The sequence below is a fragment of the Clarias gariepinus genome, chromosome 4 (assembly GCF_024256425.1).
Source record: "Clarias gariepinus isolate MV-2021 ecotype Netherlands chromosome 4, CGAR_prim_01v2, whole genome shotgun sequence".
Classification (NCBI taxonomy): Eukaryota; Metazoa; Chordata; class Actinopteri; order Siluriformes; family Clariidae; genus Clarias; species Clarias gariepinus.
The window spans coordinates 26,573,656-26,592,321 of NC_071103.1; the positions used below are offsets into that span (position 1 = coordinate 26,573,656).

The 18,666-nt window shown below is 37.9% G+C and overlaps 1 protein-coding gene across 2 annotated transcripts in view; it reads right to left on the reverse strand.

Annotated features, from left to right (window-relative positions):
- The window catches only part of osbpl10b (oxysterol binding protein-like 10b), a 51,509-nt gene that overhangs the window by 5,997 nt on the left and 26,846 nt on the right, over nt 1-18,666 (reverse strand). The window contains exons 7-8 of one of the 2 annotated variants that reach the window (XM_053494839.1): nt 7,066-7,215; nt 5,031-5,511 (exon numbers count right to left, since the gene is read on the reverse strand). In XM_053494839.1, coding sequence (XP_053350814.1) covers nt 5,031-5,511; nt 7,066-7,215 — 631 coding nt within the window. The remainder of the gene's footprint in view (nt 1-5,030; nt 5,512-7,065; nt 7,216-18,666) is intronic. The other variant, XM_053494840.1, reaches the window with a different exon arrangement.

Here is an 18,666-nt window from a genome sequence, read left to right on the forward strand (position 1 = left end):
CTAAACAAAAAAAACTCCACTAAAATTTTATTCACTTCCTTTAACTTTGATTACGGTGCACAATGTGGGGGCCAGTTCATGTGGGAAAATGATTGCTCAAGCTCCTTATGGAATTTGCCTGTGCCATCAGGGAAATAGTGCACAGATGTGATAACCTGGTCATCAGCTGACTTCATTTTATTGCCAGACAGCATTGCTGATCTTAGACCTGACCAACTGAAGCAACCCCAGATCAGAACAATGCATCCAGAGGTTTATACAGTGGCTGCTATGCATGATGGGTGCAGCTCTTTATGCAATTTCCTTCTACCCTGACACACACATTGCTCCCGAATAGGGTCAATCTGAACTCATCAGGCCACATGATGTTTTCCCATTGCTCCAAATTCTAATCTTTATACTCCCTAGCAAATTGGAAACTTGTTCTGGACTTGTTATTCAGACTCAATAATGCAAAAATGTGTAATAAAATTTTAAATAAAACCTTCCGAATCTAATTAATCTAAGCAACACCTGTGACTTTTCTATGAAACTTCCTCCTGTCTTTGTCATGTGCAGAATACTGGCTGCACAACATATGTATCCTCACAGGACTGGCCGCATCCAGCTATTATATAACAGTCAGCTGTCATGTGGCAGGTTTTGCTGAAGGCATTGGGCCAGGGCTGACACAAACACATCTGTTTCCCCAGGAGATGGGAGCAGGAGAGGGCTAGAGCATGGCTCCGTGCCCCTGCACCTCCGCTCTATATGGGAGCATTGGACTGTCATGTGACAGATGATGCTGCTGAGGTCAGCACTTTCATAATGCCTCCAGAAGAGTGTGCAAGAGATCCAAGAGCTCGGTCTGCTTACAGTATGTCCAGTGAGCGTTTGGAGATAGTATCGTGGAAACTATTACATGGTCATTTCTGTTTCTATTTGGACCCACATCTCCATCAAAGTTCTATCTTTGGTTAAGTCAAAACCTCCTGGCAAAGGCAACCCAGTTTTAGGATGAAATATCCTGGGAGTTAGGAGCATTTCCAATGTCATCAGTCTTCACAAGAGCCCTTGAACCACAAAGTAACAAAACAGCCCCAATGCATGTTGGAGCTGTTCTTTTTGCCATAAAACAGTGATGTGCTGGACTGAAAGTTATGTTTCTAGTTTCATCTGATCATAACATAGGTGTCTGTGCTTAAGATTTTAATTTGTAATCTCCTGACAACTTCACATGAAAGCTCAAAAGTTCCTAATGCTTTAACCCTTGAAACTCAAGTGGTACACGGGCAACAGCACAGCACAGGTCAATGATGATAAAAAAAATGTGTTACGGATATCGCTGGATTCACACTGTTAAAGTTTGTGCTTTCTCACTGTGTCCTTGATGTCTCATACTTTGTATTTGTGACTTGGTATGGAGTGATATGTACATGTCCATGGCTGCGTCCCGTTTATATATATATATATATATATATATATATACACATCAGTTAGACCTTTTGTCTACCTAACATAGTCGTGTGTTTAAATTGGAGCCTTGAGTTTACCAATGTATCAGGTAGAATGAAGGTTAACATTACTTTTATAACGTGTACATTTTACCACTACCACAATACAGAAATGACATAGCCAATATGTAGAACCCTTACAAATGAGTATATTATTATTTTTATGGTCGTACAAATAATCATAACCAAAGACAACCATAAAAACATGTGATCATGTATACAGTGGGGCAAAAAATGAATTTTGTCAGCCACGAATTGTTTGAGGTTGTGGACAGGTGTCTTTTATACTTATAAGGAGTTTAAACTGATGCCATTAATAACAGGTAACAAGTGGAGGACAGAGGGGCCTCTTAAAGAAGAAGTTACAGGTCTGTGAGAGCCAGAAATCTTGCTTGTTTGTAGGTGACCAAATACTTATTTTACTGAGTAATTTACCAATTAATTCATTCAAAATCCTAGAATGTGATTTTCTGGATTTTTTTTCCCTTATTTTGTCCCTCATAATTGAGGTATACCTATAAAGAAAATTACAGGCCTCGTTCATCTTTTTAAGTGGGAGAACTTGCACAATTGGTGGCTGACTAAATACTTTTTTGCCCCACTGTACATGTGCTACTTCTTTGCCTATGTGACTCATTTTTATATAATTTTTTCCCAGTCATATATAGTTGGTTAAAATGACATAAAATTCAGGTGGCCATTTTACTGCACGATTGTGAGCCCTACAGTATGCATGTTTATTTAAAAAACCTCCATATCAAATAATGGCTTTGCTGAGTTTTCAGGGCGCACAAGAAACTTATAAAAAAAAAGTTTTTTAACTTGACTTAAAAAAATGATTATTATATATATAAAACTCAGCTGAGATACTGATCTGTTTCTTGTTTGCATTTATTTTAAAATATTACTTAGTCATGTCAGACATTTTGGCACATATATTTGAAGGGAGATAATTCTCATAAACTTAAAAATGACCATTTTTTATCAAGAGACAAGGATTTTTACATAATTATGTGGAATGTTTATTTTATACAATCGTGTTTTTTATTTTAATGAAGTGGGGCCATAATTATGTTTAGCTCATTATACTCATGTAAACACAAACAAACAAACAAACAAATAAATAAATAAACAATTCGATTAGGAAAATTGCTTCCAGTGCTTCTTTGTGTTATGATAAAGTCTGTATAATCATTACGCAGCATTTAAGAAATCCTCATTAATCTCCATCAGGTCTCTCTGCCTCTAATTACCTACCTTGCTCTTCTAAAGGAGAATTAGTTCCATTTGTCTTGTAAGTAATTAATGCTGGCCTAATCAGAGTGAATCACTGAGGTGAGCTTGCGGAGGCAGTAACTTCGTCCATTTCACTGAGCACCGGTGTGCTTGCTAGTGTTAGAAACATACTGATGGAAAGATAAAGGGTGCTGCTGTACGGTATGTCTGTATCATGTTTCACAGACTTAATTTCTGCTACAGTATGTGGAAAAGTTTTTGCGGACACATAATGAGAGGCAGACATAGACAATCTTACACCCTTTTCCAGTGCAAAGCTGGCTGACTGAGAGCTAGATAGCAATCACATGGCCTGAGGCTTGTCAATTCACCAGACAGCTTGTGTGTAGTGAGGATGTACATTGGGTACTCTACTAAAAGGATGACAGAACTAGAGAGAGCAGATAAGCTTTAATTTTCTCTAAGGCCACAGATATACACTTGCTAAACAATATACAGACAGCACTTTTTCAAGGATGTCTAATACACCACAGTCTGAAGTAATTATCAGCCTTAATATTAACACATTAAAATTAATCATTGTACTGGTGACAAAATCATGGGCACCCAAGTCTCACCCATGCTTACAGGGACCAAAACCCACCTTATCCAGTCCAATCCCACAGAAAAGCCGATGAAAAAAGGCAATGCTGGCCACAATAAAAAGGCACTGGAATACCCAGTGCACCAGAGCACGCTGCACACAGGGCCCAGCAGGAAAAGAGCCCAAGACCGCCAGCCCTGCCTTCAAATTCCCCAGATCCCAATCCAATTAAGCACTCATGGACGCACCAGACAAACAAGCCTGATCCACAGACATCTTATCTTGGATGGCAGCTTATCAACTGAAATTTAATCTCAGTAAAATTGTACTGCTGTTTATCCTAGCTGGTTCATCCCCCTGTCAGGATATTACAATCTCGCTGAACAACACCCAGATCACTCCGTTAGTCTATGACAACCTTGGGGTAACTCTGGACAATCAACTCGTTCTTGTCGATTTCATCTTTATAACATCAGAAGAACTCGGACGTTTCTCTCCACACAGGCTACTCGGGTGCTTGTTCGGTCCCTTGTTATTTCAAGACTGGACTACTACAACTCATTCCTGGCAGGTCTGCCTCTGTGCACCATCTGTCCTCTGTAGCTGATCCAGAATGCAACTGCACAACTTGTTTTCAACCTTCCCAAGTTCTTCCACACGACCCTGCTTCTCCACTCCCTCCACTGGCTTCCTGTGGCTGCCTGCATCAAATTCAAAGAACTACTACTTGCCCACAAAGCTAAAAAAAGGCCCAGCACCCACTTACCTCAAAGCACTTATCACACCCCGCACTGCACCATGTTCCCTCCGATCCTCTAGCTCTGTTCGACAGGTCCTACCATCTCTCAGGCTATTGGGAAGGCATGTATCTAGACTGTTTTCTATTCTGGCTCCTAGATGGTGGAATGAACTTCCCCTGGATGTCCATACATTAGAGTCACTGGCAATCTTTAGATACATTACTAAAGATGATTAAATAAATGAATTATTGAATGAGGTGTCTCCCTCAACTCTTCCTTTAAAATTGGATAAAAAACATAATAGGGTCAGTATAATATATTCCCAAGTACCTTCCAAGTGAGATGGTGCGTACCATCTAAAACACTACAAAGTTCATCTGTACCCTCACAGAAGTTTAATGGCTTCTGATTTAAAAGCATGTCTTGAGCCTAGCCATAGTCTAAAGTGGATATTTACTACACTGACAGGAGAAGTCCAGTCGGCACGGTATTCATGCATCATATTCACCTCCTCTTCATCATGTAGTCAGCTAAACTGAATGTAGCTTAAGGTTATACCCTGACACCATGCTGCAAAGAGCAGACCATTATTGTGACATTACTATAACTCAGCTCAAGAAGAGGTTTCTCTCTGGTATGCTATGCATGTGATGTCTAAACATGAATCTACAGAACAGTGGCCTTTTAAGCAGTTTCCTAATATTATTGTTTCAGCCATATTAAGTCTCGCCGACCTACTGTATATGGCATCCATCAGGTGTCACACACGGCATTCCAGAGACAGTATATGAAACAATTAAAATCAATTCAATTAGTTATTGTATGAGAAATTATACATGTATCTCAAAATACATTAGTTGTATAAAATGTATATGTATATATTATCTCATTTAAATACAACTAACAATTAAATTCCTTAATGACAGGTAATTCATCTGTGAACCAACTGTTAAACACAAATCATGTAATTCAACTCACCCTCTCCGACCATGGACACACCCACAGACATGCCCATGAACTTGCTCTTGGTCCAGACGTGGGCGTTGACACACATTCCACGCTCCTTGCACTCGCAGTAGAACCCTGAGACCGGTGGGTGGTGTGAGACCTGCTCAGCCACAAAGTGCAGCCGGTAGCAGTGAGCAGGATTGGCTGAGCTTGGGGGTGTGGACGAAGGCACCGTGACAGAAGTGTTGGTCCTAAGAGGCCGTACTTTTTCACGGGGGACGTCCCAGCTGCACAGAAAGCTCTCTCCGAGTATAGGGTTATAGGGCTTTTTGGCCACAGCACCTTTGCGTCCTTCATGAAAGGCAGTTAGGTAATATTCCACGAATCGCACAATGCGCTCTTCTGGCGTTGCTCCAGCTGTGATGGCCAGGAACATATCAGGATGGGCCATGAAGTTAGCATACATCTCCAGCAGAGAGCGCTTCTCAAGGATAAAGGTAGGCAGTACTACCTAGGAGAGAGATAAGAGAGTGGCCTCTAATTACTTCATTAATCTAATTAAAGTCACTAGGGGAAAGCACATTTTTTTTGAGTTATTATTTAGTACAAATTAGGGTATTCATTTTATGTATGAATTGGCATAACATCCAGTATTCTAATCTGGCACTCTGTGTTCCTGAGTCTTTGGATCCACTCTTAGCCCGGGATAAAGATGAATAAATAAATTAACCATAAATGCATCTAGTAGAGCGGAGTCATCAGGGAATCAATGCATGGTGATAAATTGAAATACTAAACTAGGGCACTAAAAGTGCTTCTGGTTGAAAGGTGGAGGAGAAGTACAATGAGTTACAAATTGAACTGTTTTAGATATCAAAGAAAGAAAAATTATATTAACAAACCAATTACATTAACAATTCCAATTTCTAAGTTACAGTTTCTTTCAGGGTATGCAAATTTTTAACTGATAGATAGAGTAGATCTCTACTGATATCTAATCCTCTTTCTCAACCATGCACACACACACAAGTTATTCTCTCACCAATCAATGAGGTTCAATCCACTGCTGCGACATATTTAAAAAATGTGTGATCCTGTGTCTGACGTTCAATCTGACCTGCACTGGATCAATGTGCTGTCCTTTTGCCCCAGGCCTAACAATCTCTAACACATATCGTTATCTTTACTCATCCGCGATTCCCAGAGACCTGCATCGATCCCTGCTCAATGGCTTTTAACCTTAGCCAAGCCTCCAGGAAATATACGGGCAGAAAAAAAACAACTTGTTCCTTTCTAAATGTACTATGGACAAAAAGCATTTTAATCAATAGACTTTCATTTTCTCTGTCAAATTCATCATGACCAGTATTCATCATGGTCTGAGAAGTCACAGATAGACAGATAGTGTAACGTGAACAAAGAGAATTAGAAATTATACAATTATATCTCACATTATTTATATTTGTCGAAATTACAGTACAGTACAGAAAAAAGTGCATATAACGGCTTGTTAAAAGATTTTATACCATAGCCAGTTGAAAGCTCATTTCTGACAGGTTCTTGTATTGTATTTACATGCAATGTATTTTTATTGAACTCATATGCTTTGCTTAAAAAAATGGAGAACATTGGCAAATTAATGTATTCTAAAATGAATAAAACTTTTGGGACATTTTAAATATGATAATCTTAAACATGTTAACCACTTCCTGTTGGAGCACATCAGACTGCATCACTGATTATTTCCCAGTAACAACACAGCCATGAGTTTAGTTTTCGCTTATACAGTCCTATATATATGATACATTGTTGCTGCATCAGTGCAATATTCTTCCTATGCAGGATTATTTTATATCATTTTTTAAATATGTACTGTTTGATCCGGACTTGTTATTTATATGCAGTAAAATCAATAGAAAGAAAGAGCAGGGAGTTGTGTAGTCACAAAATTAAATGTGATTGATATAGACAGCTGGCCAATAAATTAGATTTCTGGCCAAGGCAATAACACACGATAAGTAAACCTGTTCATTGCTTCTGTGTGTGCCTGCGTTTGGATACATACCCGTGTGAGGTCCATGCCTAGTTTAAGCTGGGAGAGCAGGTGGAGGATGATACTCCTCTGGTCATCCAACACACCCAGGTCCTCTTCCTCATTGTCCTCAGTGTCTGTTCTTTCTTCACTGGGGTCCAATGTGTTTGCACTGGAGTGCTGCTGGAACAGAAAAACTGGTCTAAATCACCATGATACACAGGGGTATGGATGCAGACACAGTGCACTTTAGAGATGCATGATTCTTCAAATTCCTGAAGCAAAACTGAAGCGAAAGAGGTTTGGCCTTATTTAGAGGGAAATGAAAAGTGGTTAAAATGCATATATTTCATTAAGATGTACTTTTGGATTCCACTAAAAAAGTTTTATATGTGAACCATGTTTAAATTCCTAAATTAGTGTTAATTTAAGTACATTTTGGCACAGATATTTGTACTGTAATGAAACTCTAAGCAGGTAGTTTAGTTGAGTAGGAATATCACACGAAAGGGACTGCTGTTCTACTGAATATCAGCATGGCTATCATGTGGTCATAGGCACTTAGGCTGCTGAAAATATCACAGTCATGCTGATATTCAGCACAAAAGCATAACCTCAAGCATGATATTGCTTTTATACAATAGTTGAACAAGTACAATTAATTATCAACTGATTTGTTTTTTTAATTAATTTGCAGTTAATTTGCAGGCCTCCAAGTGGCGCTGTGGTAAAGTGCTCGCCCTATCATGCGGAGTTTAATTTCCGAGTAATGCTGTTACCTCTCGCAGCCGGAGGCCTAGAGAGAGCTGATTGGCCGAGCTCTCTGAGAGGGGAGGGGTAAGAGGTACTTGGTGCTCCCACATTAATCACAGATCTACAGCCAATCAGGGGCGTCTGTGAGCTTGCGCAAGTGGAAGGAGCGGATAGCGCTGTCTTCCGAATGTGTGGAGCTGCCTGACAGCGTAAATAACAGTAAAATTTACATTCTAACTGGTAGTTAAAGGATGAGGAGAATAAACCTGAGAAAAGTCCTGAGAAAGACAAAGCATTTACTCTATATTCTCACTTATTCAACACTCCAAGTAGTGCCCTTAAACAGAGGTCAGGGAGGGATTTGAGATTTAGCCTTGTGCTAGAAGGTATCTTAGTAGCTTGTGTTAGCAGTGAACAAAACTAAAAGGACGATTCAGAGCCAATTTAGAGTGACATCGGTAAGGCTACTTGTTTAAGGTGATATAATGTTATCAGGTGTGTTTTCTTGCTGTTGAAGTTCTTTCCTGACCGGTTTTGAATGTGGGTTTTGTCAGGCAGCTGGTCTCCCCTCTTCCCAGTACTGCTGACAATACAGATACAGTATATTTACACCCATGCTGTGAGTGACATTTAGTGTAATTAATGATTGTTGGAACAACTGTGATGTGAAGTGATACACACAGTTAAAAGTCCCAGTGATGTTATGCTCTATATCAGCACTTGTGGAATGCATCTCTTCCAATCAGATTATAGTAACTGTATAATGTATATCATTAATCTTAATGATCTTTAAACTTTATTTATTTATTTATTTATTTATGTAAACCAGTCCCGTAATTAATTTCTTTTTTAACAGTTTAATTCTTTTTTTGCACAGCAAATGTAAAAACGCTAAATGAACATTTCCGTGTGATAAATGAAAAAAAAAAAGTCAGTGGTTATTTAGCGTAGGCTGTAAACACTAAAGTAGAAATACCTGCCCTGCCCTATACAAATCTAAAATAAAAAATAGTTTAGCCTAGATTACAAACGCTGCTTTGTAAATGTTTAAAATGTGTATCATTATTTTGTTATTAATATGACCTGATTTATCGTTCATATTCATAATCATATGTTGTTGCCAGTTTACATAGCGATGTTTCCAAGCACTTTCAGGCTTTCATTTGAATGACAATGCCTATTGAATGGTCGCAGGTGCGGGGCAGGGCGGGTTGTAAAAATAGATACAGTGGTGCGGGGCGGGCTGGGGCGGGCCGAATAATTTCATAAAGCGGGACCCGCGGGTTGAAAAAATACCTGACCCGCGCATCACTACTAATTAGCTATTATGATAGCTAGCTAAAGAAAGGTGATTTAAGCAATTTTGAGTGTGGCATGGTTGTTGGTGCCAAACGGGCCGGTCTGAGTATTTCACAATCTGCTCAGTTACTGGGATTTTCACACACAACCACTTCTAGGGTTTACAAAGAATGGTGTGAAAAGGGAAAAACATTCAGTATGCGGCAGTCCTGTGGGCGAAAATGCCTTGTTAATGCTAGAGGTCAGAGGAGAATGGGCCGACTGATTCAAGCTGATAGAAGAGCAACTTTGACTGAAATAACCACTCGTTACAACCGAGATATGCAGCAAAGCATTTGCAAAGCCACAACACGCACAACCTTGAGGTGGGTGGGCTACAACAGCAGAAGAACCCACCAGGTACCACTCATCTCATAACAAATAGGAAAATGAAGCTACAATTTGCACGAGCTCACCAAAATTGGACAGTTAAAGACTGGAAAAATGTTGCCTGGTCTGATGAGTCTCGATTTCTCTTGAGACATTCAAATGGTAGAGTCAGAATTTGGCATAAACAGAATGAGAACATGGATCCATCATGCCTTGTTACCACAGTACAGGCTGGTGGTGGTGGTGTAATGGTGTGGGTGATGTTTTCTTGGCACACTTTAGGCCCCTTAGTGCCAATTGGGCATCATTTCAATGCCACGGGCTACCTGAGCATTGTTTCTGACCATGTCCATCCCTTTATGACCACCATGTACCCATCCTCTGATGGCTACTTCCAGCAATTAATTTAAATTGGTTTCTTGAACATGACAATGAGTTCACTGTACTAAAATGACCCCCACAGTCACCAGATCTCAACCCAATAGAGCATCTTTGGGATGTGGTGGAACGGGAGCTTCGTGCCCTGGATGTGCATCCTACAAATCTCCATCAACTGCAAGATGCTATCCTATCAATATGGGCCAACATTTCTAAAGAATGCTTTCAGCACCTTGTTGAATCAATGCCACGTAGAATTAAGAATGAAGGCGAAAGGGGATCAAACACCGTATTAGTATGGTGTTCCTAATAATCCTTTAGGTGAGTGATATATATATATGATATCTGTGTTAAACCTTTTGCATGTAGCTATGTTCTTGCTGTGTCACTATAAACTTTGGTTTGTTGACTAAATGATCATCCTTCTGCACATATATAAATATTTTTTCTACATTACTGCAACATTTTATACAAACCTGAAGAAAATAGATAAAGTGTCTGCCATCAGCAGTGATTATTTTTTAAACAAGTTCATTTTACAGGGTAGATGTGACAATACTCTGTTGGGAGCCAGATTAAAACCCTTAGGGCTCTTCTAGAAATTACCCACAACTTCTAGTTAGGCATAGTGTGTCCAGTGCCTTAAGGTGCTTTTAGCTGGACTGGCCTGATTTATGTATGTGTGCTCTCTGCTGTAGTCGCTCATGCGTAAGCCCTACATAGTTGCTAATGCATAATATAACACAAGTGCATTCCCTGATGCATACTGAGAAAACAATTAAAGGTTTCACCATCAAGAGCTGATATAGGTCACAGATAAGTGAGAAATATTACATCTTTTTGTCTCTGAGGAATACTTTCTATTCTTTTATGAACATATAAGCAACTCTTAGGCACCAGATGGGAACTGAAAAGCAGCAGCAGGTTTCATGCAAGTGTGGATTTTGTGAATGGCCTATAAACTGAATAAGTGACTAATTTTACAATATTTTTTTTATTCGAAATGCTTCCTTCATCCTTCTGTCTCTTATGCTGGTGGTGTTTGGTGAATGCTGAGATCCTGAGAATCAGATGAGGCTCGGGTATGGGAAAGGGAAACCCTGAATCTGTGCTCAGAGCAGCAGTGCCATTTCAAACTGAATATTTCATAAAAGAAGCATGTGGCCATTTTTTCTCCGCTTAACAGCAGGGAACTAGTAAGGCAATGCTCAATCGGGCCACTTTCAAGGTCAAACCACACGTGACACTCAAACATCCAAAAAAGCTCACGATTGAACAGATGCCCATCAAACCATATGGTAAGACTAAATTTTTTTTTTTTAAGCAGCAATAGTGTCACACAGGGAAATGTGAATTTCATTATAAATAACAAAACTAATGATAGTCAACCACAGATCACAAGAAGAATCAATTTATCACAGTGACATGGAATTAGGGCTTACACAGTTTATATTAATATACATACAGTATAAAGTTATATAAAGTTAGCAGCTTTAATGATTGCTCAGTAAAACTGAAAAATAATAAAACATCTGGTTTATTGCTAGATCAGAATATAGTACTAGAGTACTAAAAGTTAAAGAACTGCATATTTAACCTCTACAATAATAAGTGTTCTAGTGCCTTACATAAAAATCCTTTCATGCCTCAAACAGCAATCAAATCAAACAGAGAGCAGAGAGCTGACCCACCACACGTTCACCAACACAAAAATCTCTCCCGACTTACATTCATGTCTGGGCCAGTTTAGTTATGTACTCCAGGTTCAACATCTCACAGTGGGACAAAGTTTCCCATAACAGCTCTGCTCCAAGACCCTCTTCTTTTTCCCTTCTTTCGCTCTTTCCTTTCTCCTACCCTGCTATTCCTCCCTGTCGGAGTAGATGTCCCTGAACTGTGGTGATACTGCCCCCTCCCACTCTGCCCACTCATTCATCCACGCGCACACACACACACACTAACACTGAGATTACTGCTACTGTAGCTGCTGTTGCACAGACTTGCCACAGGCTGAATTCTCCGAATCCAGCTAGACCTTTTTGCTTCTGTTTAGCTGCATTAATAAAGCCAGAGAAACATATGCACACTGAGTTAAAGATAGAGAGAGAGAAATTTGAACTTACAATATTTCCATACTTTTTGCTGTTGTTTTTTTTCTGATGTGTTCTTAACATCTGTATCTGTATCATCCCAATATAGCAACTTTTTTTTGAGTGAGAAAGACATATGACTTGTGCCCGATATCTTTTTAAAGATTACATGGATGTTTTAAATCCTTCAAGGTCCTCTCCACCTACTCCACAAACAAACTGATGATTTACGCACATGCTACTCTATTTGCATCTACACAATATGTATATTATTATTTTTCACACTAAAGCATGGGTACTGTATGGCGAGTGCTTATTACTCATGTATTTATGAATACAATCTCTACCACATTGCTTTATTTATCTAATCATGTAAATGCTACAGACCTCAAACACATAAGAGCGGGATTCTCTATCTATACCTTTATGGTCCTGGATGTAGCTAGTTTCATTTATGAATCAGTAGATTATATAAGGCACGTTCAAGTCAAAACGGGACTAAAGAGTAAAACTGATTTTACAGAAGACTGAGCCACAGTAAAACATTTGAAGAGAGAATAGTACTATCCTGACCGAGATGGCTCGGAGCAAACTGTAGTCTTTCCAGTGAACATTCACAAGGTTGGAACGCATAATCATTGAAAGTTGATGGATAACTTGTTGTCAACTTAGACTTATCTCTCTGTGGGAACTATACACACAATCATACACAAACACCACTTGCACATGACAGGAACTCAGCTGGGAGTTACTGCCACATCCCCCATACAGTCCTGACCTCGCTGTGCTGGCACAAGTGCTTAGTGTTGATGGCATGTTGATGTAAGTGCTTGGTCCTGCTTCTCTGTGAACATTATTGATGCTTATTTAATCCCCATTAGCTTTGTCAATTCCAGATTTTAACCTCAGGCCAATTAAAATCTACTGCCATACCTGCTCCATTAGTCTGTGTCCTAGCCGCAGGTCACTATTATTTCAAACTCAGCACTGGATCTCATATACAGCACTTTACTCAGATCAGGAATGATCAGCATATGCTGTATTTTCTATGTTTTTGTATTTTCCTTCTGTGTACATGATGTTTTATGTTTTTGAATCATTAGGGCTATGTCTGTCTGTATTCTAATAATATCCTGATCAAAACAGAGCTACTTCTTCACCAAAACAAAAGACACTAATCATTAAATGAATTAGACTAAATCCACCTTTCGGCCAAAGTCAAGTATGCAATAGATTTCTAGAGAACTAACCTGCAGTGTTTAGGACTAAACTACATGTAGGTTTTGTGTGTCTGAGTGTCCAAGTGAATGTCATGTGGCTTAGTGTCTGTGTGTATTGACCCTGTGTTGTTCCATGATATGGTCTGATTCGCATGTGATTCATCTTCTTATGAGCTATGTGTGTTTGAGAGAAAGAATAAGGGAGAAAAAATAAAATAAATAATAGTCATTCCAGCACAAAACAAGCATATATGATGTATATAGATTCTTTTGTAGGATGACATCACATCCCTCAATCTCAGTGCATGACTACTAAAACACCCAGCATGCATTACACAACTTAAAAACAAGTTATACAATCACTGATTCATGATTGAGTAATCAATCATTAACAATTTTAAGTAAGATCTACTAGCAACTTAGCAATGAGGGTTAGTGACACAGAATAACTGATTTCAAATGTATCTAGATCAGGGGTTATCAGACTTTTTGCAGATAAGGACTTTGTTAAAATCAAATAAAATCCAATCTCAGAACAGGTTTAACTTATTATCTTTATAATCACCTTCATATTGAAATTTTCATTAAAAAAATTATTGAAGCTATAAAACTGTTTTGTCCTGAACAATCTACCAATATAATTACCATTATTAATATTCCTGATTGTTTTTTCAATTCAAAAACCTATTCAATTTAAGTAGCTAAACAGACTGAGAACAATAGCAACTCAATAATGAATACACAGAAAATAGTGTGGTTTCAGAAAGGTCGAATTAGTGGCCTGTATTAAGCAAAGAAAACAATATCCTTCCTGGAAGGATAGTGAAAAGAAAAGCGTTTCTACATGCATAATGCGATAAGAACTTACAGGATTGGGACTCTAGCCATTGTTTAATAACTAAAAAAGGCCCTTTGGCAGTGTTTCACCTATAGTATGTCTTGGGGAGCCTGGACTCCACAACCAGTAACCAGTGCTATAGAAAGGACACTAGACTAGATAGTTAGCGTATACTTGCTAAGACTGGTTTAAGTATTGTTCTGGTCACAGCATGGGGGAAAAATATAAGTAGCACTGCCTTATGAAAAAGTAAATGTGTATACTACTGTGTCTTGCCTTGGGTGGCAGTGTGTGGCTGTGTTTGGCAAAAAAAAAACTATTTTTACCTGGCCTGTGCTTTGATTCTAATCAAGGACTAAAAGGCAGAGCAGTTATTAATAAAAAGACAATGAAAAATGATCAGAAGCAGATAGTGGAATGCTAGTGTGCAGTGAGCTGACCATAATATTTTCTAATGAGAAAAGCTCTACATTTATTAAGCTGTATTGAATTAAGCCAGATTACCTCAAACCCACACAGCATGACAGTGCTGTAGCTTTCTACTAATTCTCCCCAACAGGGCCAGGTGTTAAAGCTACCACAGCTAATCCAGACATCAGTGCTTTCAATAATGTTTACTCATCTATTACCACCAAACGAGTATTAATGAATAGGGATAAAAATCTGGAAATCTTTCAATTGACTTCTTAATACTGCATTCACAGTTTATTTCATTTTGCTTCTCAGAAATCTAAAACAAAATTTAAATAAGTAAAAAATTATTTAAGTACAGAATTTTTTTTTTATTAAAAATTAGATACGTTAAATAATGAAATAAATAATAAATGAAATTAAAAAAAGAATAGGAGATTATTTTAGAGTATGTAATAATAAAATGTTGTATAACTAAATTTACAGTGTGTGTCAATGCAATGATACAAAACCGTGAATGTTTATTTAATCATCATAATGTATGTTGTTTATTGTGAAATGCAGTGTGATTTGGGCTATATTGTTTAGGGGATTTAGATTTCTCCTTGTCTCATGCTAATATTCATCTGTTCCATATCTGTATCGAATTTTCAACAGACTTATTTCTAGCATTTTTAAAATGTAGAGCAAACCTAATATTTAATCCTTTGTATATAAAAAATTATTATTTGCACTGTGAAGAATTTCTAGTCATCTGCCTGTCACTTTACACTACAGAGAACTGACACTGACAGTAGTGATGGGAATTACTGGTAATTTTAATGAGTCAGAGCAGCAGAGTTCGGCTTAACAAGATTAGCAGTGCCAGTTTTGAAGGTTTTATTTGTATACTGCTTGTCTTTTTTTTTTTTTTAAAGTAAAATTATTTATCAGATTCGGTTTGCACTGTATACATTGCATACACACTATCCAAATGTTTGTGGACGCCTGAACATTATATTCTCAATTTAGTCTCATCTTGGCTGGTAAAACAACCTCCACTGCCTGGGAAGGTGTTTCCCTAGATTTTGAAGCATGGCTGTGGGGATTTGTATATTCAGCCAAGAGCATTAGCGAGATCAGGCACTGATATCAGGTGACAGTCTGTGTGACTGAGGTGCAGTCAGTGTTTCAGTTCATCCCAAAGGTGTTCAGTGGGGTTAAGGTCAAGGCTGGGTGCACGCCACTTGAGTTCTGTCCTTCACCTTTTTCTTAAACCATGTCTGACTCACTTTGTCTGGGTTTCTAAATTCCAGTGAACAGAAATTTTAATGCTACAGCACACAACAGTTTGGGGAAGAACCACAAATGAGTGAGATAGTCGGGTGTATACTTTTGGACCTTTAATTGAATAACTATAGCTACATAAAACTGCTGCATGTGTGTAATGATAAACATAGTACACACTCAATTATTTAATGTATCTTTAGCACCTGCTTTAATAGGAGAGCATCACTGGGCGTGAGGGAGGGAGAAAAGCCAGTATGGGACACAAGTCCGTGTCAGAGCTCCATGCACACACTCATTCACACCAAGAGTAATTAAAGTACCCAGTTCAGCATCTAGCATGTTTTAGGTGATTTAATCTCAGGATTTAACCAGTGATCCTGGAGCAATACTATTTAGTACATTTCTGCAATATAATTATTACTGTGGCTAGTGTGTGTGTGTTTTGTTGTTGTTGTTTTTTTTGGCTGCTCCCATCAGGGGTCACCAGAGTGGATCATCAGATCAGCATTTTTTTTGGGCACAGATTCCCTTCCTGACACAACCCTCTCATTTTTATCCAGGTTTGGGACAAGAACTGATGGTACTCTGCAACCTCTAGAGGCTGGGAATTGAAGCCTATTACAAATATTTAATTTTTTCATGCTCATATCATTTATGTAATACACTACACAACATGGATCATCATAACAAGCAGAAATATATAAGAACATCATGCTGCTGCAACTATGCACACAGAATTAAACACACTTCTTTATGTTCTATAAAGCTAGTGCTTAATCGTTGCTTTACCGTTTAAGGTAATGGATTTCGATCTGCACTTACTGGTGAACACAGAATACTAATGTAATGCATCTGTCTTCGTTCTGGATTTTTTTCTGGATTTTACGAGAGAATCAGTTTGAGTAGCTGACTCATTCATGACAAACACATCATGTAAGACAGCTTTAACAGACCAGCATGGTCCACTGATATACAGTGTCCTCCATGAGCATTTCCACTCATAAATAAAAACACACGTTTTTGTTGAAAATAATTATTTCTTGATGGGAGATTTGCTTTCCTCTGAATAACATTTTAATAAATGGTTGAATTTCTCTCTCTTTTTGTGTGTGAGATGAAACATCTTCATAGACACATCCAAATTGAGGATTTTTCATAATAATTTTTTACTAATACTTAAAAATACCTAAAAAGGGTGCCAATAATTGCGCAGGGCACTTCAGGTATAGAAAAACTGAGTTGATTATCTCAACCATGTTAGTCTACTTCTAACTCCTGCCCTTACACAGTTACAGAGTATGCTGTCATATTAAACACATTGAAAAGAACTATGATCGTGTTCATTTTGCAGTGCACTGCTCAGGGTGTGACATGATACTCGCTTTGTGGAAAACAATAAATCACTGCAGTGTGGATCAGGAAGATTTACTACTGTCCAGATAACAGATATCTTTCCTGAAACGTATGCCTGAAGAAAAAGCACTGCCTGCAAAACTCCTCCTAACAAAAGACAATAGTTTTTTGTTGTTACTCAATCAAGTTGTACATTTCAGAAATATGTATAGCAGAGTGGAAGTTTACATCCAACTGAATATTGTGCCTACATTTTTTTAATATTAATTTTTAATTTAAAATTAATGTCTGATCAGGACATTTATGGAATTATGATATTTACAAAATCACAATACAAATCGAATTGTCACCTTAATATCGAGATAATATCGTATTGGGTGATTTCTGTCCCTATATAATATTATACCATTATTATATTATTATATTATACCATTTGTCATTTATTTCAGGACTCTCTGTAGTGATCTGTAGAATCTTGCAGCACTATTTCAGGCTATGGTGAAACTAATGTCAGAGCATGTTGGAGAAACAGCAAGCCTCGGTTTTGCTTTACATTGCTCATTTACTGTATATGCTCATGTGCAGAGATGATCCAAACTGTACTTATCTATTACTGTAATGTTCATAATTGTTTAAAGATTGAGGCTTGCTCCAGCTTCATTAAGCATAGTTTTATATCTTACTACTTTCTAGCTCCCTTATCAGGTTATGACTCAAAATACACAGGGATATAAATGAGCATGATGAATAAAAATGCTTACTGGGTATAATTAGCTCTAAAATCTATACAATGTGTACCATCTTACAGAGGTTCTCTCTCTCTCTCTCTCTCTCTCACACACACACACACACACAAATACAGTGTGCCTTTTTGGCACAGAGCCATCAGTACTAAAACACAAAGCCTCCCTAAGATTTATGGAGTCTCTGAATGCACTGTTGTTTTACACCATGGTTTACTAGTTTCTTAATCAAAAGAGAGAAATCACTGGAGTGACTGCTGCAAAAAGCACCTGCCTAATTGCCTGTGCTCTCCTGCTAATTCCTTGCACATGGTGCACTTGAAAGTCACTTGAAAGGAACATTTTGTCCAGAAATGAAATTAAAGCTATTTCCGTTATCTTCAACAAACTCAATTGACCGATCTTTTTTTGTTGTTGCCTGACTTTTCTTTCTTTTGTGTTAAACCTTAAAATCTTTACACCTTATGGTTTAATACAAACCACATTCAGTATTTAAGTAATCTAAAATAGACTTGTGTATGTACTGTATTAGTGTGTGTATATATATACACAGTATATATTTTTTGAGGACTAAAGACTTAAATGTCCTTATGTGATGCAAATGGGGGGCAGTCTATTTTGGTACATATTATCATTATCATTAAGTAATTCATGTGTCACCACACTGATTTAAAAATAGATTTATTTAAAAAAATATATTTAATTAAATAATATATGTTTGCATTTGCAGTGGTGAAATTTTTCACTGTTATGCTGACGACACACAGTTATACGTCTCAGCAAAACCTGATGAGATAAACCTTACTAAAGTTGAGCAATGTGTGCAGGACATAAGAAATTGGATACTAATTAACTTCCTTTTGCTTAATCCAGATAAGACAGAAGTTCTAGCCATAGGACCACATACAGCT